The following is a 23,055-nucleotide window of genomic DNA, read 5'->3' as shown; positions in this document are numbered from 1 at the left end:
TCCAAATCACCTGTAGGTGTGAATGTAAATGTGACTGGTTGTTTGTCTATATATATGTTGGCCCTGTGATACACTGGTGACCTGACTAGGGTGTACCCCGCCTCTCGCCAAATGTCAGCTGGGATTGGCTGCAGCCCTCCTGCGACCCTCAAAGGATAAGTGGTATAGCTTATGGATGGATGAATGGAGATGGATCAGATGGGGTTTAGCATGTTTGGTGTGGACTTGGCCAGGACTACCACTGTGACTGCATAGTGACAACAATTAAAAATTCACTGCCAAGTCACACAACAGTTTGTAAAGAGTAAAAAAGTTTTAAGACATAAACTAAAACTTAAACTCACTTCAATTAAAAATATTTTAGTGATACTGACTACTCAGTTTTGCTATATACTGTACATAGCTCTGAGTGTGCCTTCAGTGCACTGCTAATTTCATGGTGGTATTACTAGTGTGCTTTTTGGGTCTCTTAGCATTAGTTCTGTCTGTTGTTGACGACAGTCCTATATTGACAAAAAAAACCGTCGCTAAGGGTTTCTAGGGTTTCAAGACTTTAAACAAGTGACTGAATATTTATTCCTCATTTAGTTTTTGTATATTTAGCTCAAACCTGTGACAACTAACTCTGATACATGGAAGATAAATTTATTTGGTGTAGTGTGTGCTGTAAGCATTAGTGGGTTACTGTTTCCAGGATGAGCGAAACAGTACTGGTAGCAGAGCAGGACAGTGTGTGGCTGCTGGACGAGGAGTCGGGTCAGTCTCTGGGGGTTCCTCTGGCAGCTATTGTGCTAGAAATTATCCCACAGCAGGTTACAATGCCAACTCCACCCTCTGAGGGGGAGGGAGACCAAGTAACAGAAAGTCCCTAAGAGGTGACACACTGGTGATGCTGTCTATTCAGGAGTTTGTTCTGTAGTAGTTTTGCATTTGTCTGTGCATTGAAAAAATCTGCAAAACATATGTATTGAATTAGTGAAGGATTTACAGTGTGTTCATGTGCACAAATGCTTATTTCTACTAAGTGCTGTACTCTCAAAAAGTAATTAAGAGCGTAGATATATCTAAACATGTTTTGTAAACACCCTATCATTATAAAGGTAATGAAGGACATGAAGAAAACTCTGAGATGACAGTGACAAAGCGTTTGCTATTGGGACAGTAGTCATCAACTTTAATTTACATTCTACAAATATTCATGAGCAGCTTGTTTTGTTTTGGAAACAAACAATGGAAAGTATATGTAGGTGTGTCAACACACAGATTCATAATTTCCAGTAAGTGTGCTGGAGTTGTGATTGTCTTTTACAGCCCAGTACTGTAAACATGTTCTGTAAAAAGCTCTGCGTTTCTTTCGCTGCCATCAGATCATTGTTTATCCCATTAGGAAGCCTGGTGGAAGTTGCAGGTGTCAGCTGGTCTTTGCAGGCCCTCAGGTCCAGATATCTGACAGAGCAATTGAGGAACAGATTGGAATCTTGCTTGGGGTAGGGACTCCCTTTTATCACGTCTTCTTCAACCCATCTCCAGCTCACCTTCCTCCATCTCTATGTTCTCCCCTTCAGAACTGCCATTCTCCTTTCACCCACAAGATGTCCCTAGAATTTCTCTCTGTCCCAAATTCCATCTGCTCACCTGTTTCTCATGTCCAACCACTTGGACCTCCATCCCCACTCACACACCTGATCCCAATTTCTTTCATCACCCAAAGCCAGTACTTATTCCAGCCCTTTTTCCCATGTTAGGCACAACCTGTCTGTTTTTTTGTTCCTGCTTATGTTCCTCAGTGTTTTTTATTCCTTTGTGCCCGCAACCTATTAGTAGTCACCTGTTGTCTATTCCTGCCTGCCTACCTGCTTGTTCATCTGTCAGCTTGTTTTTCCTCAGTTCTTTCCATTAAACTTCATTCACTGAACTGGCCTGTGTCTGAGTCTACATTTTGGTCCAAAACATTAACGAAGTATAACATCTTTGCTCTCAAAACAGCCTCAATTTTCTGTGGCAGGGATTCCACAAGATATTGGAAACATTCCTTTGAGATTCTGATCCATGTTGAAATGATTGCATCACATAATTTCTGCAGATTTGTCAGCTGCACATTTATGCTGCAAATCTCCCGTTTTACCACATCCCAAAGGTGTTCTATTGGATTCAGATCTGGTTATTGGGGGGGCCGTTGAAATACACTAAACTCATTGTCATGTTCATGAATCCAGTTTGAAACTAATTTTGCATTGTGATACAATTCATTATCATGCTGGAAGTAGCAGTTATTAGATACATACATTGTGGCCATAAAGGGATGCACATTGTCAGTAACAATACTCAGATAGGCTGTGACATTCAAAAGATGATTGATTAGTATTAAGGGGCACAAAGTGTACCAAAAACATTTCTGACACAATTTATATGCCTCCAGTCTGAACACAAGGCATGTACGGTTAATGGATTCATGCTGTTGACACCAAATTCTGACCTTACCATCTGCGTGCCTCAGCAGAAATCAAGATTCATCAGACCAGGCTACATTTTTTCAGTCCTCATCTGTCCAGTTTTGGTGAGTCTGTGCCCAATGCAGCCTCTGTTCTTGGCTAACAGGAGTGGAACCCAATGTGGTCTTCTGATGTTGTATCCCATCCGCCTCAAGATCTGACGTGTGCTTTTCTGCTCATCACAGTTGTAAAGTATAGTTATCTGAGTTGTCGTAGCCTTTCGGTCAGCTCAAACCAGGTGCCCTTACAGGTTAATCTGCATCATGTGTTTCTGCTGTTTTTTACTCTGATTGAGCAGAGTTTCTGGAGTTATTTATGCTTTTTCAGTGATGTCACACACATACTAGCACATTACCAAGGGGATGGCAGTGCAGGCAGATGCTGCAGCCTTTAGCTCCCTAAAATTTTGCTATATTTTTGTTTTAATTCACAATTTTTTCACCTTTATTAATGAAGCATGTATTATTTATGATTACTCTGTTGCAATTGATGGGCAGACCGGGTTCTGCACTGGCAGAACAAAAGACTCCGGTGAGACGAGGGGAGGCGGATTATGTGTTTACATCATTAACGCTTGGTGCTCAAACGCAGTCAAAGTGTATGGACAGTGTTTACCAGATGTCAAAATTTTAATGTTAAAATGTCGACCATATTATCTGAGCAGAGAATTCCCTACTGTGTTTGTTACTGCTGTTTACATTCCTCCAGATGCATATTCATGCACTACAGGAATTATATGAAGTCATCAGCAGTCACAGGACAAAACAGCTGGATGGTATTTTCATTGTAGCTGGTAATTTTTAATCAAATAAACCTAAACAGTTTTACCTAACTTCCATCAGCATGTCCCCACCAGGGGAAGAAATACCCAGGACAATGTTTATGTGAACATTCCTGGCAGCTACACGGCCCTTCCCTGTCGTCATTTTGGTCTATCAGACCATATTTCCCTGCTTCTCCTGCCAACCTACTTCCAGCTGATAAAAAGGGTCAAACCATCAGTACAAAACTGTTCAAATGTGGACAGATGAAGCTACAGCAGCTCTACAGGTCTGTTTTGAGTGCACAGCCTGGCACATGTTCAGAGATGCTGCCACCCAGGAGAACGACATCAATCTCGAGGAATATACATCATCAGTGACATCATACATGAGCAAATGTGTTGATGATGTGGTGATCACAAAGACAATATAATCATTCCCCAACCAGAAAGCCTGGATGAATGGGGAAGTGAGGGCTCTATCTAGAGCCACAAAAACTGCCTTTCGGTCAGGTGACAACAAAGCATACAACACCGTCAGAACAAGATTGAAAGCTGGCATCAAAGAGGCAAAGCAGAGACATCAGCAGAGACTGGACTCACAAACAGACCCCAGACAGTTCAGATTGGCAGTCATACCTCCTCCACTCTAGTGCTCAACACCAGATCCCCCCAGGGTTGTGTGCTCAGCCCCTGTACAGTCATGGGTGTACAGCCATGATTGTAAACCCATGACTGCATTCCCAGACATGGAGAGAACTTTATTGTGAAGTTTTCCAAACCACCATCATCAGCCAGATTACAAACAATGATGAGAATTCATATCGGGAGGAAATCAACAATCTTGCAGAATGGTGCACAGAGAACAACCGACTGCTCAATGCCAACAAAACTAAGGAGCTGATTATTGATTTTTTAAGAAGGGGGGAAGACACACACCTGTGTAAAACACAGTTTTAGCTTCCTGCAGATAGACATCATAAAACCTGTCATGGTCATCACACATCTCCACCCCAGTATAGAAAGCTGAGAAATGACTGTACTTCTACAGGAAACTTAAGAAGGCTACATGCCCATGCCAAATTCGTGTTAACTTTTACAGAGGAGCAATAGAAAGCCCCCTAACTGGAAACATCATAAACTGTCATGGGATGTGCATAGCCCAGGACAGGACGGCTCTGCGAAAGGGTGATAAAAACTGTCCAGAACATCATGCGTACCCATCTACTGCGCATCAGTGATAATGGTGAGGTGAGGTGCCTGTGCAGAGCCCAAAACCACAGCCTGTTCACCCTGCTGCCATCTCGCAAGCGATACAGAAGGATCCGCTGCCATACTACCACACTTCAGAGCAGTTTCTTTACCGAGGCTGTGAGACTATTAAATTCATCCTCCACACTGCACCACGAAAATAGTTTCATTTTTGTAGCTTGATTATTTATCCATTCATAAATGGATAAATGTTTTTTGTGAGTAGCATAAAGGGATTACATCTGTAATTTAGTTATACAATCTTCTATTGCATAATGATAATTAAATTGAATCATGAATTTTGAATTAAATTTTTCTCCCTATAAACCACGTCATGACTTGAACACACACACACCAGTAGCTTTATATACTGTATGCACGTCGTATATCACGACCTTGCACCTCTTGAGTGGAGAAGAATGATTCACAGCATGTCGATGCTCCGTTTGAGTTTTCTTTATTTATAAAAATTAGGTATACGTAGTTTGCAGGGAGAGAATCACTGAGGTCAAATTAAAAAGCCTGCAAGGGTCCAGTCGAGTCCGATTCTCCAATTCTGATTCTCCAACAATATCAGAGTGTTGTCCCATATATATAGGCTTATGCAAATTAACCCTTTAATATTCAGGATATCCCACTCCCAACTTTGGTTCGTTACCAATTAGGGTCAGTTTCAGTGCCCAATTGCTCACCCTACATATATCACTTTATCTCTGTTTAGACAATAGGCCTTAATGAGGTGAGATGGAGCTTAGGCTACCCGTTGACGTAAACCTCCTGTGTGTCCTTGAACCAGGCAACACAGAATTTGACAGAGGCTGGAATTCGTCAAAGCACTCCCTGTGTCAATTCACACAGAGCTACAGTCTAGGAATTTGGGAAAAACCCTCTTAACCGGTTATGAAATACACAATACACACACATAAATACACACTGTTTCAGCTGAAGACGATCAAGGGTTCACTGACACTGACCAACTGAATTTTCAGTCCTTGCCAATCTGCAAATCAAAGTCTTGCTGTCAAAATGTGTATTCACCAAGGTGTCAGTTAATTAAACTCCAGCTCTCCAGTTGATCTCTAAGACCACTGGAATAGTGCTCATTGATTTTATTGCCTTCCTCCTTTCTTTCAGTCTTCTTCCCTTAATTCCTTCCTTCTTTAATATCCTCTGACACACCATCATTGACTTATACCCCATATCTTTCTTTCTCTCCACTGTGTATTGCTATTTGAAACTTTTCCATCAAGCTAATTTTTTGTTGTTTCTCTCATCCTGAGGTGCTACTGGACTTGCCCTTCTTGACCAAGCGGGTCACTCCCGCTAAGCTCTTCAGCATCTCCTGTACTTGCCAGTACCAAGGTGCAACACTTGACCCCTGGCTGTTGAAACATCTATGCTATTGACTGAAAAAAAAAAAAAAAAACTTTTAACAGGTTTTTCGTGAATAATGATATTCTGGACAGACATATGGATTATAAGATATTATTAACAAGCGGGAAAACAAAAAGAAAGGAGAAACATAAAAATAACAAACCAAAAAGTGTATGATAAAGACGGAGTAAAAAAATAAATACAGAACTAAACAGTGTTCCATGTCATGATCAAGGAAATCATTCTGTACCTTTTGAATCACCTACCAAATTATCAAACTGCAAAACATTGAAGCAATAATGACTGGAAGCCTTGAGAAGTTGTGGGAAATGTTAAAACTTAAGAAAAAACATCTGTCTGGCAAGTGTTAGATCTGTAAACCTGTCCAGCAAAGAACCCCAAAAATACTGTAAATGTCCTGAGAAAACTAATTACATGTTTTTAGCCAGTCAAATTAACCCCTGGCTATCAGTTTTACATTTGAAGATTTTAGCTGACAGACCAACTTACTGTATAGTCAGAGACTAAATATCTCCCTCAAGGGCATACAGTATACCTATTCTGAAACTCAGCCTGAAACCTTGTGGCCTTTCAGAGCCCCTAAAATATAAGTCATCATAAACTTTGTAGATGTTTTCTAACCAGCAACAACCTTATAGGGGCTCTGAAATGTTTTATTAGTACTGATTACAGTACTTTACAACAGCCAGTGAATAGCACTGGCTTTCAACAAACTCTTAACTTGGTCTGTTATGCAGGAAATGCAAAATAATGACCAAAACCCCTCCACAGCCCTCCACCATGCTGACCTCCAGTCACTATGGAAACAGCTTGCCTTGCTCACTGGTCTGCCTGCACATGGGGGAAAACAAAGGAAGAAGAAGAGGAAGCGGCAAGAGTGGAGTCTAAAAGAAAAATACTGAGGACAAAGAGAAGGCACTAATGCATGTAGGAGGTTGGTCTGTGTTACGGTACTTTGAGAGCAGTGGCATTTAAGCAATTGAGTTATTTTATATTTTTTGTTTGTTTGTTTATTCAGGGAAGCTGATAAATAATCTCACCAAACTCCATTTTCATCTGAGACTTGTGAGACTATTGCTATAATAATAAGGGTTATCTATTAGTCAACTCACCTGCAGCTATAGCCTGCCAACTAAATGTGTTCAGTTCAGTGGTGAGACAAATTAGATTATAAAATTTGTTTTTATCTAATAAAACTCTACCTCTCTCTCTCTTTTAGATATCCAGTGAGTCAGGACTGAAACAGGCAGAGAGCTCATGTAGGAATTCTTCCTCTCTTTCTTAGACACAATACAATAGTTTTTTGGATCATGTTTTGGCAGCACAATAAACACATCATTTACTTCAAGCTGCCAGCTATTCATTGTGTGTTTCTTTGTGTGTTAAACAGTTGTAATAGATATGATCCTGGACATGTCCAAAGAAGATAAATCTCTAAGCGATGTGATCATCGCCGTCAGCAGGTGGTGAGTCTCCTATGTATAGACAGACCGACAACTAAATGGATAAAGAGACAGATCAGTTTGTGTCTGTGTGTGTTTGTGCAGGTCTCCTCAGGAGGACGCCCAGCCACTAATGAAGCCTATAGCGGAGGAAAACATCGAGATTCACGAGGCTCATACTGACACAGAGAGCAGGGACATGTTTTTTTTTTTTTTAGCTGACCCTAAGGGGGCTCCGTAGAGTTATCACAAAAAAAGGAAAAAGAAAGAAAGCAAACTCCAAAACTCAAGGATTAACAATCTCTAAAAGTAGCGTGATGATACCCGTAATTGGCTTATATGACAATATGTCAAGCTTGGGACTGTTCATTAGCCTGATAAATCTGAGTTTTGATTTTACTGTGGGGAGTCTTAAAAAGCGGTTTCAGTTAGAATTATTAACAAGTCTGTGTGCTCGTGTGTTTCCAGGTCAGAGGTTAAGGAGAGGGTGGTGTGGGTTGACACTAAGAAGACACAGATAAGGAACAAAGCAGGGAAGCTGAAGGAGAAAGAGATCACAATCCTGGAGGTAAGACTGCAAGATGACAGGAAACAAACTTTTAAATCCATTTTCAGTTTCTACAAAAGAATGAGGCAGTAAAGTAAATGACACAAACACATTTGATTTCTTCTTGTAGGTGCGAGTGAAAGCCCAGAAGCCTGGAGATAAAAAGCTCCAGGAGGTCCTGTACAGCACTAAGGCCCGCACTGTCTGCTACTTCTGTCACATTGGAATGAAAATCCTGCCCTGGAAACAGAGATGTACAGGTCTGGAAGCAGTTTACGTTAATTCAGTATCAAAACCTTGAATTATTTTACATTCTGTCAAGCTTTTAATGTAACTTGTGCTACTGTTACTGTTAGTTGACAGGGTTTCTTGATTCAGATTTTTCAAATTTTTCTCATGATATGCATCAGTTGTTGGATCAGGGTTCATATCAGCATATAACGTAGGAAATATTTGTTTTATGCCAACCATACCCCAAAAGTCAGTTGGCCCTGCTGCAGTCAGCAGTGACCTCTCAGAAAATGGGAGAACTGTCATAACAGTGTGCTACAGCATGAGGCACTAAATTGACATCATCCCAAACATTACATCAGTGTCCAAATAAAACTTTGGACCTCAGCACTTGCAGGAATTTGTGAAAATCTGGTTGACTTGTATTAGATAATAATGTGTTTGTTTCTTCTCTATTACTAATAGAATTGCAGGCTTTCTGTACAGATTAGACTGGTTGTTGTGTGATAAAGTAAGCCACAGATCATGCCTGATGTCAATAACTGCAGAAAGAGAGATACTAATAATAACCAAAAAGCGGACTGCATCTTTTCACTGTTGTGTCCACCTTCGTAGGGCTACCTCTATAGCTACTACAATTGTGTGATATTTGTCCCTCTCATCTTGAACACATACAATACATGTGCATTTAAAAGGACCTCTCTGTGTCTGTGTCAGGGGAGAATGGATTGACGCCAGTGCAAATGACGATGGCATTGGGCATGGAAAATCAGCAGCCTGACTTTACTGAGGCCCAGGGACAAAGGGAGATCTGAGGAGTAACAAAGAGTCACTATGATCTAAAACAGTGCATTTTAATGTTAAACACCAAGCTACCCATTTGGTTACTCTTTAAAAAGAAGCTAACATAATTATTTAACTCGTCCACGGCAAAGCAAACTTTTTAACTCCATTTTGATTCCAAAAGGCTAGTTTGCATTTATTTAGAGGATTCAAAGTGGCGTCACTTTCTCTTTTTACATCATGGCAAGGATGAATGGCTTAGCATCAACTGCATGATGTAATTTGTCAGCATTGCATGATCATGTTAAAATATTTGTACCATTTGTAAAAATCTCTTGCACTTCTCAAATGTGTTGTAGGATACCATTGAATAATTTTATACTAAAAAACACACTTACAGGACCAAGTTCTGCTGCATATGGTCACCAGTTGAGTTGCTGACCATTAACTGTGTAGCAAGGGTAAAGAAAGTACATAGCAGCAGATGAATCTCTGAGTAAGGCAGAACAAGTACAGGATGCATGTGGCTCTTAAATTTAATGTACACTGACTTACACTGGGAGACCAGAATGAAATATAACTTTAAATTTAACTATTAGGTGATCAAATTCATTGCCTCACATTTGGATAGCAAAACCAAAAGTCTGTGTAGACAGTGGCAAAATGGGGACAGTAGCAATTTACAGGAACAACAGGAAAACAATGGAAACAACATAGGATGGTAAACCGGAACTCTTAAAATAATAAAACTTCAAAATAGCATGGGCATAAGCAAATAAATTAATAGTTAATACTCAGAAGCAGATCTACTAAATGTAATAATAACTAGAGTAGATAGTTGAGGTGCTGTATTGAGATCATTTTACGGGACCATTACCAATAACAGTCCCATTTTCTACCTACAGTATTAAAATTAATTGTTCTGGCTGGCTTTCACATACGAGTTGATGGATGGGTTAGGGCTACAAGGCAGAGATGGCCACACTGAGTTTGACCTGCTGCTCTCCAGCAAGTGAGATCACAGCTGATTGGAAGTCTGCTGAGTGGTGCTGGGCAAATTCTTTCATCAGCATGGCCACACTGTTTTGGGTTTCTGTGGAGGAGAGACAAAAGATACAAAAGTTTAGGGATGACAGAAAAACACTGAAGACAGATTACTCAAATGGACCAATATCGTAACAATACTGATTAGAAAATTACAGTGGCAGACTGTGGAAGTTTTAGTTAGGGGAAAAAGTCTGTACTGTATTTACTCAATTTTTCCATAACTTAAGTTAGGCAAGTAGCTCAAACAATTGAGTCGGATTAATTCAGTTCAGTTTATGTGGGTGATTGTGTATATTAACAGACAACTAAAAAGTGCTGCCTGTTTCCAAAGACATTTACCATCCTGATTTTAGCAATTGCAATCACCTTTATCAACGTTCTTGGTGCCCAGCACATGACTGGAGGCGGCAACTATAGGCTTCATTAGCTTCACAATCTGGAAAGGAAAAACATTTTTTTAGTTTTAGCATCCAAGTCTATGGAAAAAATGCACGTCACACTATGTCTGAGACATAACAAATTTTTAGCACTGTTATCAAAGCATGTGATGTTTGCTCTGAATAAAATGTGTGCATCCTCTATCCATTTCTATGTCTTTGCTAAATTGCTGAGTTTGACTAACTGTTTAGGATAGGATAATCAAGTTGAAATAATGTATGCAAAAATGTGGTAGATGCAAGAATATACTGTATAAAATGTAACATTAAAAAAAAAAAGACTGAAAGATTGGCCTGATAGTTGTCCATAAAAAACAGATGTGGAGATCATTTCAAACAATCTTACATCCAGTCAATATTGTAAAATTTTTCCTGAGTTTCTGTTTGTTTTTCTAGGAAAACTCACCAAATTATGGTAACACTATAATGTCCTGGGATATCAAACCTTTCAGGCATTAAGGGATAAGCATTTACAGAAGAAAAAAAGTAATAAAATGAAGGCACCTGTGAGGACACCCAGAATTGTCCTAAATATCACATTAATACAAAATTGCTAATACATTTTCCTCAAAGACAGAAACATTTTTTTCCAGACCTCATACATGTAGAAAACCAGTTTTTAAGTATTAAGTAGTAGTAGTATTACTGTTTATGTCTAGCTTCCCAACAGAGACAGAATCTCATCACATATTCTCTCTACACTGTGAATGTTACTACCAAATGTAAATGGGCTGTATACTGTACCAGAGCAGGACTGTGTGTGTAGAGCATAGCCAGGCAACTGAACACTGTCTTGTTCTCCTCCAAGTCCTCTTTAAGGGGAAGACGAGCTACCAGAGCAGGCACAACCTGTCACAGAGAACAGCATGCAAATTAACTGAAATACATAAATAGAATTCAGTTATTTGCTGAGTTTGTAGTGAATTTTCTGCTTGTCACCATGTGTTGTCAGCAGTACAGATCAGTTGTGGAGGCTGGAATGAAAACATCTTGACAGAAGAGGTGTAAACTGTAAATATACCTGCTCCAGAGGGACAGTATCCTTATTACTCATGATCATCCTGCAAAGGGCAGCACACAGGTTGTCAATCACCCTGAGGTCTGACTCTTTGGCCATCAGGTTGGAAAACACAGACAGCATCATGGGATAGTCTCTGGAACATACTTTGCTAAGGAACACACCTTGTGATTATTTTTTAAAATGATGCATCAAATTGGCAATCTTGAAGATTTCAGTCCTAGTTGATTTGGCGACATCTGTAGTTACTGGTGATAACAAATGCCGTTTAATACCACAGGTCACAGAATTCTGGGGACTGGAAAACAAACTATTGTTGTTTTAAAAAAGAAGTCAGGCAATAATTGGCCTTTTTCCATCGTTCTGTGAGCAATATGATCTGATTTTATACTGCACATGGCATGAGTCTGCGAACAGCAGATCACAGTTGGTTACTTCTCTGAGAAGTTGAAGTGTGCAGCCCATCTTCATGTAACAGCTCACTGTGGCTGCTCTTCCTTGTTCCATTACTACCTATAATTTTCAAACTGATCTGCTGTCCAAAAATGCCGAAAATGACAATTGTTTTGTAGACATGATGAATGATAGCGGTAAGTGCTAAGCTCACTGACAAACACAGTGCGTTTCCTGTGACTACTTCATAATAAACGTCAACTTGTGTTTCGCCAGTTAGATGCTTCTAATGTGAGCCTGCAGCATTATGAAATGTTCGGTTTGCAGTAACTTAATGCAGTTTTTTTTCCAGGAATATCACCAGACATCCACTTCGTAACACTGCCCAAATATCTAAATATTGCAATTGTCTCATAAGTGGGCCATAGGCTCACTCACCATTTTCTTACCTCATATGGCAACAGACAGTGACTTAACATACATTTATTTAAATCTTCTGAGATTGCAACTTTGCGACAACAACACTTCTTCCAGATAGAAACACACACAGGCAAAAGGATACGATACAACGATGGGTCCAGCTGCCTGAGCCAGACATCCCAGTCCAAACACACTATTGTTGCGAACCTCAGGATCACTGTCCTTCACTCCAGCTACCAGCACAGGAAGCAACCGATTGGATAGTTGGCCTGCCACTCCTCTGCCCCCTGATACATTCACAAGGGCCTGCAGGATTTCTCCAATAGTACCCACAGAGAAGGAGCGGTCTGCCACTGAGCATGAGGATTTCTTTTAAGCAAAAACAGAGGAGAAACACCAGTCTGATACTGACCAAAACAGGACACATCAACGGCATTATTTCAGAAAGCTACCCAGGCTGTACCTGAGAATTGTGTAAGTAAGAACAAACTTGTTTTATAGATATGAAGCATTTCATGGATATAGAAAGTAAATCACTTTTCTGTCACTCCAGCCTTCAATTTTTGGCTGGAGGGGTAAAAAGTAATATTGAAAGAAGACAAACTGGACCAGGATTAGTTGCTTGTCTCCTGTCATCAAGACCGATAAGCTGTACAGGCTGCTCTGCTGCCGACACAAAGCGCTCGTTTCTATTAGGGCAATCACATTTTCCACTTGTATTTAAGCAATCAGACAATCATGAAGTCAGAGCTCAGTCTCTTGAAAATGAGAATGTAGTTGCAAGGAGTTGAGATTAGTTCTCTCCCTGCTGCAGTTGTGAGCAGTCGGCAGCTACACTTTCAAGGGTTACCCTTTAGTATTACCGAGGATTTGGATAATTAAAGAAAAAAAAAAGTGGAGTATATAGGCTTCTGTTAAACTCCGGTTCTTGTCAGTGTGTCCAGACTCACAGCTTTGCTCATGATGAGAGGCAGCAGGTCATTGAGGAAAGGGGCAAAGTTGTCTGCAGGGACAGAAGAGGCCAGCAGGGGGATTCCCTCCCCAGCAAACTCCTGAAGCATGGCATCATACTCCGCCTGAAAGAGACCAGCACATCAACAGAAATCACACTGAGTTATTTGATAGGGATGTGGACATAGAACTACACTTACCAAGCACTTTATTAGGAACACAATATTAATACTGTTTAAGGCCACCATTTCATCTCATAACAGCCTCAATTCTTCATGGCATGCATTCTACAAGATATTGGTACATGTTGACATGATTGCATCACATAATTTCTGCAGATTTGTTAGCTGCACATTCATACTGCGAAAATCCCATTGCACTACATCCCAAAGGAGTTCTTCTGGAGTCAGATCTGTCTGGAAAGACCAATGAAGTAAACTGAACTCATTGTCATGTTCATGAACCAGTTTGAAACGACTTTTGCTTTGTGACATGGTGCATTATCATGCTGGAAGTAGCCATTAGAAAATGGGTAAATTGTTGCCATAAAGGGAAGCATATTGTCAGCAAAAACACTCAGATGGGCTGTAGAATTCAAACCATGATTGATTGGTATTAAGGGGGCAAAGTGTGCTAAGAAAACATTCCCGCGCTATACCACCACCACCACTAGCCTGGACTGTTGACACAAGGCATGTTGGGTCCATGGATTCATGTTGTTTATGCCAAATTCCGTCTCTACCATCTGCATGCATCAGCAGAGATCGAGATTTATCAGACGAGGTTACATTATTCCACTTTTGGAAAGCCTGTGCCCACTGCAGTCTCAGATTTCTGTTTTTGGCTGACAGGAGTGTAACCCGACGTGGTCTTCTGCTGTTGTAGAACATCTGCCTCAAGGTTTGATGTGTTGTCATTCTGAAATGCTTTTCCACTCACCCCAGTTGTAAAGAGTGCCTATTTGAGTTACTGTAGCCTTTCTGTCAGCTCTCACCAGTTTGGCCATTCTTCTCTGACCTTTCTCATCAACAAGGTGTTACCATCCACAGAACTGGATGTTTTTTGGTTTTTGCACCATTCTGAGTAAACTCTAGAGACTGTTGTTCTTAGAAATCCCAGGAATCAGCAGTTTCAGAAATACTCAAACCACGAATAAGCATGAATAATCCTGGATATTGCATGAATAAGCAGTTGTACAGGTGTCCCCAATAAAGTGCTCGGTGAGTGTATGTTCTATCTATTCACCTTCATAGGAATAATCCCAATTTATAATTATCATTATATTGTACATACAGTGGCTTCAGAAAGTATTCAGACCCCTTTACTGCGTTGTTTCATTTTAAATGAATAGAATTCCCATTTTTGCAGATAAATCTACACTCAATCAATAATCACAAAGTGAAAACATTTTTTCTATACATTTTTGTAAATTTATAAAAAATAAACAGAAATGTCTTATTTACAAAAGTATTCATACCCTTTGTTGTGGTACTTTAAATTGTGGTCAGGAGTATCTTCTTTGCTTTTATTATCTGTGAGATGTGTCTCTAGAACTTGATTGGAGTCCACCCGTGGCAAAATGAATTGAATGGACATAGCTTAGAAAGGCACATACCTGTGTATATAGCGTCCCAAAATTCACACTGTATGTCAGTACAAAAGCCAATCCATCCAATCTCTGTAGACCTCTGACATGAAACTGTGGTTAGACACAGATCAAGGCAAAGGTACAAATCCATTTCTAAAGCGTTTCTAAAGCCTTTTTCAAGAATGTTCTCAGGAGCACGTTGGCCTCAATTATTGTGAAATCTAAGAAGTTTGGAACCCCAAGACTCTTACTTGAGCTGGCCATCCTAAATTGAGTAACTGGGCAAGAAGGGCCTTGTTCAGGGAGATGACCAAGAACCCATAAGTCACTTTAATAAAGCTTCAGAAGTCCTCTGCAGAGATGGGAGAACCTGCCAAAAGGACAACCATCTCAGCAGCACTCCATCAATCAGGCCTTTAAGGACTGATTGGCTAGATGGAAGCCACTTTGAGTAAAAGGCATATGACAGCCCACTTGGAGTTTGCCAGATGGCATTTAAAGGACTCAGAGCATGAGAAAAAGATTCTCTGGTCTGATGACACAAAAATGGAACCCCTTGGGCAAAACTCCAAACACCATGTCTGGTGAACACGAGGCAATGCTCACATTGTGAATCACCTGGCTAATACCATTCATACAGTGAGGCACAGTGGTGGCAGTATCATGCTAAGGAGGTGCCTCTCAGTGGCAGGGACAGCGAGACTGGTCAGAATTGAGGGAAGGATGAATGCAGCCAAACACAGAGACGTTTTTGAAGAAAAACTTGCCCGGGGTGCAGAGCTCAGACTTAAACCCCATAGAACATCTATGGCGAGAACTGAAGATGGCAGTTCAAAGATGCTTCTCATCCTATCTGACAGCATTTGAGAGGATCTGCCAGGAAGAATAGGGTAAATTGCCTAAATCCGGTTGTTCAAAGCTTGTAGAGACTTATCTAAGAAGACTCAAAGATGTAATTGCTGCCAAAGGAGCTTTTACAAAGTACTGAATTAAGGTTTTGATTTTTAATGAATTTGCAAAAGTTTTTAAAAACATATTTTCACTTTGGGTGAAAATATTTTGTGCATGTAAACACAGTGAATGATGCGTTAATAAGTGTAGACTAATGGGAGCGAAGAGGTCTGAATACTTTCTGAAGCCAATGTATATAAAAAGATTTGATTCAGAAATCTACTCTAACATGGCAACAGTCAAGAATAGATCCCTTGTATACAGCCTATATATATGGACTGTAATGTTCATGACTCTGACTCATATGCAGTGAGAGAACATTTAACCTGTTGGTCTTCATCATCCACTTCATCACCACCACCATCCTGACAAACAGTCTGAACAGACAGAGAGAAAGGAAATAAATCCCAACCGATGAGGGTTACTACCATAACTTCGACCTAGGAAGTATTATTTATTTGACATTGTTTTATTAACCATAGCTTTGGCAAAAGATGCAATCACCTCATCCCCATTAATCTCTCCTTCTCTCACCTTCTTCTTGAGCACATCACGGATGACATAGCTGATCTCCTTAAGGTGTAAAGGATTTTTGAAAACCTCCTCCTTGCAGGACTTGATGACATTGTTCATGGTTTCCAGGACAGCCATCACAACCTGGCGCTCATGCTCTGTCCGAACTGTCTCAACCAAGCAAGGAAGCACCATGTCCAGCAACTTTAGTAGGGCTGGGTGAGGAACACAAGAAAGAATTATACCTGTTTGACATAGCAGATGTACATCTTACAGTATACATCTGCTAGAGCTCACTTGTTTTATTTCCCTTGATGTTGTTCATTAATAATCCCCACTGCAGGAGAAAGCAGCATTGCCCATTTCTGTATTTCCTAAAAAATAATAACAGTAGCCTAGAGTTCCTGAGAAAAGAGCTTTACCCTGGTGGTTGGCCTCAGTGGGACTCTCCTTCCACCCTTTGTGCTGAGCTTGACAAAACTGGCCCATGGCTCCAAATGCTGCCCTGCGGACGCCCTCATGGGGAAACTAGGAAGGTAGAGAAGTGAGGGAGCATACAAAAGCATCAAGTTACAGCACAGTGGGTAGTGCTGCATAGAACAAACGTGCACACACACACAAACTTACACACAGGTTAATAACAAGTTAATGGAATCACAAGTGGAGAGACCCTCCCACAACTGGAAGGCACTGGTTGAGGCACATGTCAAGCTCCAAGTACCTGCCCTTCTGGAGTGTCACTGAGCAAGTCACCAAGTCTAAAGGTTTACCCACTGGAAAAGGTGAGGCCAATAATCAAGGGAGGCTGATCCTAACTACTTAAAAGCAGTGGGGACGCTGCACAGCGCAGCGTCCAGGGACCAATTCTCGTTCAGAGGTCAGTACCTTGGGTCGGGACACGTATTCATCTAATGAGCATATCTTTTGAAGAGAACGGGAAACTACACAACAAGAACAGAAAGGCCTCAGTCAACTCTAGTAGGTTTTAAACTCAAGACCTCTTCCTTTAATGTGAGGATGCTGACCATTAAACTGGCATGCTGCACCATATAACAAAACAAACAAAAAAGAAGTTCTCACTGGATTTAACTGTACATATGATTTTTTGTTTTCCCAACTTGGTACTCAAAATTAAACAAATACCCATATAAAAACATTTTGTTTGGGTAGATGTTGCTATTAGCTAGAATTTACACAGTGTATATGACCTAATCTTGTGCTTCGGATGGCGACATAACAAATCTTAACACGAAATGTCTACGTAAACTGAGAAAAAAAAAGAAAAAAAAAAAGTAATTCACATATGATGAAAAAGAGGGATGAGTGACTTACATCTCTCATCTCGTAAACCTGCTGGAAGCTGGACTCCAGGAAGGCATGAAAGGCAGCACTGTCAGGGGAAATCACAGCAACACGTGTTAAAATTACAAAACATTAGACAGAAAAGAAATTAAAAACTATTAATCATCACTACCAAAAAACTTTAATTTTGGACATAACTTCACAAACGGTATAATAATAAATAAATATAGCAATAAAATTTCTGAAAGTAGAGTCTTACTTGAAGAAAAATAAAATAACCGTCATATGAATGCTATGCCTACATCCTCTGTACAAATCTTTTAAAAATCTAACCCTGTGTTGAAGGCTATCTCTCCCAGTGCATCACAGGCATCCTCCTTCTCATCAATGTAGGCATTCTCAACACTGAATCTGAGAGATGGATAAACATGGTATCAGCCGGAGTAAGAGCAGTCCTTTGACAAACAAGAGTAGTAAATATTCATGCATGTGCAATCCAGACCATAAGTATTTGGACAGTTACACTTTTCCAACTCACTATGACGTACTGATCACCAGCTCAGTAATTCATAATGTTTAAGTTTTACAGGTCATTAGGTTATTCATTCTCACTGACTTCAGTGTAGTACTTTACTGTAAAACTCAGTTAATGTTCAATGGCCATAGCCGTTATTGACAACTGTGTTATCCTCATTGTCTAGTGTCCTAAGACACATGCCTTGTGACTGTAAAGTCACCTGGTCAAATCAAGCTTGGGAAGCTCAGTGTTTTGATTTTTCTGTCTCTCGCTACTCTCTGTTGTGAACTCTATTTGCAAACATCATGACTCTTGTGCTTTAAAAGTTTTTAAAACCCATCTATGTCAAAACAATGTACGTACCCCACTTATTACATTGTCATTATTATTGCAGCTATGTTCTTATGTCAAAACTGAATGTGCTGAAGCACAGAGCCTGAAGAACACAAATGTATAACTGTCCAAAAACTTACAGTCTGGACTGTATATGTTTGTATATGTGTGTGACTCCTACCCTGCAACATTGTGGACATCTGTCTCAGTCTCATCTTCCAGAAAATCATCTACATCTTTTACTTCATCTTTGTCATGCTCATCGTCATCATCCAGCAGGATAAATGTCTTGTCCTCCTCAAGATGTGCCTGAAGACAGACAAAGATGAAAAGCGAAACACTGTATTACAATTATATCCTGGAAAGTCTTTTACACAACTTTGACAGTGCTACGTGTATATTTTATACCGTGATGCCTTCATTAGACTTTAGGGCGAGAAGCATGACTGTTGTAATGGCAGTGAGGTGAGGAGTCAGGCAGTCAGGGCTGACCGTGGATACTGCAGAATATAGACTGTATCTAACAGAGGGAAAGACAGAGGTGAAAGAAAAGTTACAGAAAAAGAAGGTTATTTGGAGTGGAATTTGGCTATTCTACACTATTAATTCTGAAAACCCCAACAAAGCAGAAAGACAGCTGTGGCGGGGGTACATCTAGAAAGGAAGAAAGATTTATTTAGGATATAAATACAAAAGCCCTCCTACTGACAAGAGTATGTGTCTTCAAAATCTAAGTAACATACGTGCAGCGTCTCAGGTCAGGGTCATCAATGGTGTCAGTAAGGTTGAGGCCCAGCTGAACACACTCTGCAGCAAGAGGACTGAAGGCATCTTTGCCAATGGTACGGGCCAGCACAGAGAGGGTATCTGCCAGCAACAAAACATGATCAACATCCATTCATTCATGCTGTTGAGGGAGAGTCAGATGCAGCCTTTCAATGCCTTAGGTACAGACTAAAAGAGAAACTAAAGAATATGTACAGTAGATACCATGAGGGGTTTTGTCTTAAAAACTTTGTTTTAAGTATACCAATATCACAGATTTTTCCTTCAGATGCAAATCTCTGAGGTTTACCTACCCAAGGACTGAGTTTGTAGAGACCTCATTTCCTCTGTGGTAGTGCCCAAGAAGCCCTTAAGACCTTCAATAACTGGAGGGAAGTAGGGAACCAGCAACTCTTTGGCAGCATTGGCTGATAAGACAGGGATTCACAATGGGTTTTGGGTCACTTCCACTTTCACAACATTTTTTGCAAGCTTTGTCATAGTGGACCAGGTTGACATTACATCAATAACCCTACTTGACAGTTTCATTAATTAGCACCCCTTTAGCCAGGAATGACCTAGCGTATTGTTTGGCTGAAATGTAAAACTGCTTTCTCTTTCAGCAATTCACATCAGAAATACCCATTCCTAAGTTGAACTAACTAATGAACCTATGGACTTGCAAACTGATGGTCAAAGTAGTTCTATTATGTTGACTACGACAATCTTCAATATTCTTGAATTAGGAAGAAAACTGAACATTGCCAAAATAAGATGTAAGGTGCAGGTTTTTGCACACAAATCTTTGACCTCTTACCTATGGCACCTATAGCAGACACAGCAAGCTCTTTTATCTTGAGGTTTTCAGTGTTGTTGAGGGTAGACAACATAGTGTCCATCAGGGTGGGCAGGTAGGGCTCAATATCTGATCCTATTTAGAGTAAAAATTAAAGAGGAGATAAAGCACGAATTTCTGTAGTTTTCTGATTAGTTTTATTAGGTTTGGACTGGAAAAATAGTTTTTTTTTAAAAAATTCATTTCAGGAAAGTCTGGAAGTTTACCATGTTCACTTGTGGTGGGCAATATGTGCAGGTTCTATTGTGTCACCCATTTATAAACCTTTTACCTTACCTAGGTTCTCCATGAAGTTCTCTAGGGCATAAAAGGCCTTGGTGACGTGGCCAACCTTGGCATGATTCAAGGATGAAAGGTATCCCAACAGCAAAGGCATCAACTCTGCACAGTACTTACTCACTTCAGGCTAGAAAGCAGAGATGGTAACGGAGTGAAAAACAGACAAATTATTCGTATTCAAGTATTCGACCCTAATTAAGAACATTCTTATATTCTCTAGAGCTAGATATGTACGGGGTGCTTACATCAGTATTACTATACTATGTAAGTGCATCAGTATGAGTGGAAAGGATCCAATATTGTACTGCAATATTCTACACACACATTCCAATTAGAAAATCTGAGCATTCACCTATTTCACAAAAAATGAAAAAAAAAAAAAAATAAATAAATTATATATATATATATACATATATATGTATATATACATGTATACAAATGAATACATAAATACATATACATATATACTTATACACACACATATACACACATACATATACATACACACATATATATATATAAACACATGTACACATACATATACATACACACATATATATATATAAACACATGTACACATACATATACATACACACATATATATATATAAACACATGTACACATACATATACATACACACATATATATATATAAACACATGTACACATACATATACATACACATGTACACATACATATACATACACACATATATATATAAACACATGTACACATACATATACAAACACATGTACACATACATATACATACACACACATATATATATAAACACATGTACACATACATATACAAACACATGTACACATACATATATAAACACATGTACACATACATATACATACACACATACATATATAAACACATGTACACATACATATACATACACACATACATATATAAACACATGTACACATACATATACATACACACATACATATATAAACACATGTACACATACATATACATACACACATACATATATAAACACATGTACACATACATATACATACACACATACATATATAAACACATGTACACATACATATACATACATACATACATATATAGACACATGTACACATACATATACATACATACATACATACATATATAAACACATGTACACATACATATACATACATACATACATACATAAACACATGTACACATACATATACATACATACATACATACATATATAAACACATGTACACATACATATACATACATACATACATATATAAACACGTACACATACATATACATACATACATACATACATATATAAACACATGTACACATACATATACATACACACATACATATATAAACACATGTACACATACATATACATACACACATACATACATATATAAACACATGTACACATACATATACATACACACATACATATATAAACACATGTACACATACATATACAAACACATGTACACATACATATACATACACACACATATATATACAAACACATGTACACATACATATACAAACACATGTACACATACATATACAAACACATGTACACATACATATACATACACACATATATATATAAACACATGTACACATACATATACATACACACATACATATATAAACACATGTACACATACATATACATACACACATACATATATAAACACATGTACACATACATATACATACACATACATATATAAACACATGTACACATACATATACATACACATACATATATAAACACATGTACACATACATATACATACATACATACATATATAGACACATGTACACATACATATACATACATACATACATATATAAACACATGTACACATACATATACATACATACATACATATATAAACACATGTACACATACATATACATACATACATACATACATACATATATAAACACATGTACACATACATATACATACATACATACATACATATATAAACACATGTACACATACATATACATACATACATACATATATAAACACATGTACACATACATATACATACATACATACATATATAAACACATGTACACATACATATACATACACACATATATATATAAACACATGTACACATACATATACAAACACATGTACACATACATATACATACACACACATATATATATAAACACATGTACACATACATATACAAACACATGTACACATACATATATAAACACATGTACACATACATATACATACACACATACATATATAAACACATGTACACATACATATACATACACACATACATATATAAACACATGTACATATACATACACATATACATATATAAACACATGCACACATACATATACATACACACATACATATATAAACACATGTACACATACATATACATACACACATACATATACATACACACATACATATATAAACACATGTACACATACATATACATACATACATACATATATAGACACATGTACACATACATATACATACATACATACATACATATATAAACACATGTACACATACATATACATACATACATATATAAACACATGTACACATACATATACATACATACATACATATATAAACACATGTACACATACATATACATACATACATACATATATAAACACATGTACACATACATATACATACATACATACATACATATATAAACACATGTACACATACATATACATACATACATACATATATAAACACATGTACACATACATATACATACATACATACATACAT

At 38.6% G+C, this 23,055-nt stretch overlaps 2 protein-coding genes across 3 annotated transcripts in view; one reads left to right on the top strand and one right to left on the bottom strand.

Annotated features, from left to right (window-relative positions):
* The first annotated feature begins 6,762 nt into the window (after positions 1 to 6,762).
* On the top strand, positions 6,763 to 8,992 carry si:ch211-196f5.2 (uncharacterized protein LOC556372 homolog). Of its 2 annotated transcripts, none has more exons than XM_040127316.1 (6): positions 6,763 to 6,832; positions 7,118 to 7,157; positions 7,289 to 7,364; positions 7,809 to 7,908; positions 8,018 to 8,147; positions 8,836 to 8,992. In XM_040127316.1, the coding sequence occupies exons 3-6, from the start codon at positions 7,300 to 7,302 to the stop codon at positions 8,931 to 8,933; spliced, it is 393 nt and encodes a 130-aa protein (XP_039983250.1). In that variant the 5' UTR covers positions 6,763 to 6,832; positions 7,118 to 7,157; positions 7,289 to 7,299; the 3' UTR covers positions 8,934 to 8,992. The 2 variants fall into 2 exon arrangements, with proteins under 2 accessions (XP_039983250.1, XP_039983249.1); XM_040127315.1 differs by having other exon boundaries at positions 6,767 to 6,825.
* A 78-nt stretch (positions 8,993 to 9,070) lies between these two features.
* ipo4 (importin 4) overlaps positions 9,071 to 23,055 on the bottom strand; it is a 20,704-nt gene continuing 6,719 nt past the window's right edge. Inside the window, 17 exon segments of the mRNA XM_040127318.1 lie at positions 9,071 to 9,994; positions 10,315 to 10,384; positions 11,130 to 11,234; positions 11,407 to 11,539; positions 12,359 to 12,585; positions 13,167 to 13,292; positions 16,033 to 16,083; positions 16,241 to 16,434; positions 16,642 to 16,747; positions 17,552 to 17,609; positions 17,855 to 17,932; positions 18,553 to 18,680; positions 18,780 to 18,891; positions 19,115 to 19,238; positions 19,451 to 19,564; positions 19,954 to 20,067; positions 20,269 to 20,477. Of these exon segments, the coding sequence (XP_039983252.1) occupies positions 9,864 to 9,994; positions 10,315 to 10,384; positions 11,130 to 11,234; positions 11,407 to 11,539; positions 12,359 to 12,585; positions 13,167 to 13,292; positions 16,033 to 16,083; positions 16,241 to 16,434; positions 16,642 to 16,747; positions 17,552 to 17,609; positions 17,855 to 17,932; positions 18,553 to 18,680; positions 18,780 to 18,891; positions 19,115 to 19,238; positions 19,451 to 19,564; positions 19,954 to 20,067; positions 20,269 to 20,477 (2,080 nt within the window). The 3' untranslated portion in view covers positions 9,071 to 9,863.

The sequence above is a fragment of the Xiphias gladius genome, chromosome 5 (assembly GCF_016859285.1).
Source record: "Xiphias gladius isolate SHS-SW01 ecotype Sanya breed wild chromosome 5, ASM1685928v1, whole genome shotgun sequence".
In the NCBI taxonomy this organism is placed as follows: Eukaryota; Metazoa; Chordata; class Actinopteri; order Istiophoriformes; family Xiphiidae; genus Xiphias; species Xiphias gladius.
This window is presented reverse-complemented; position numbering and strand designations above follow the sequence as displayed.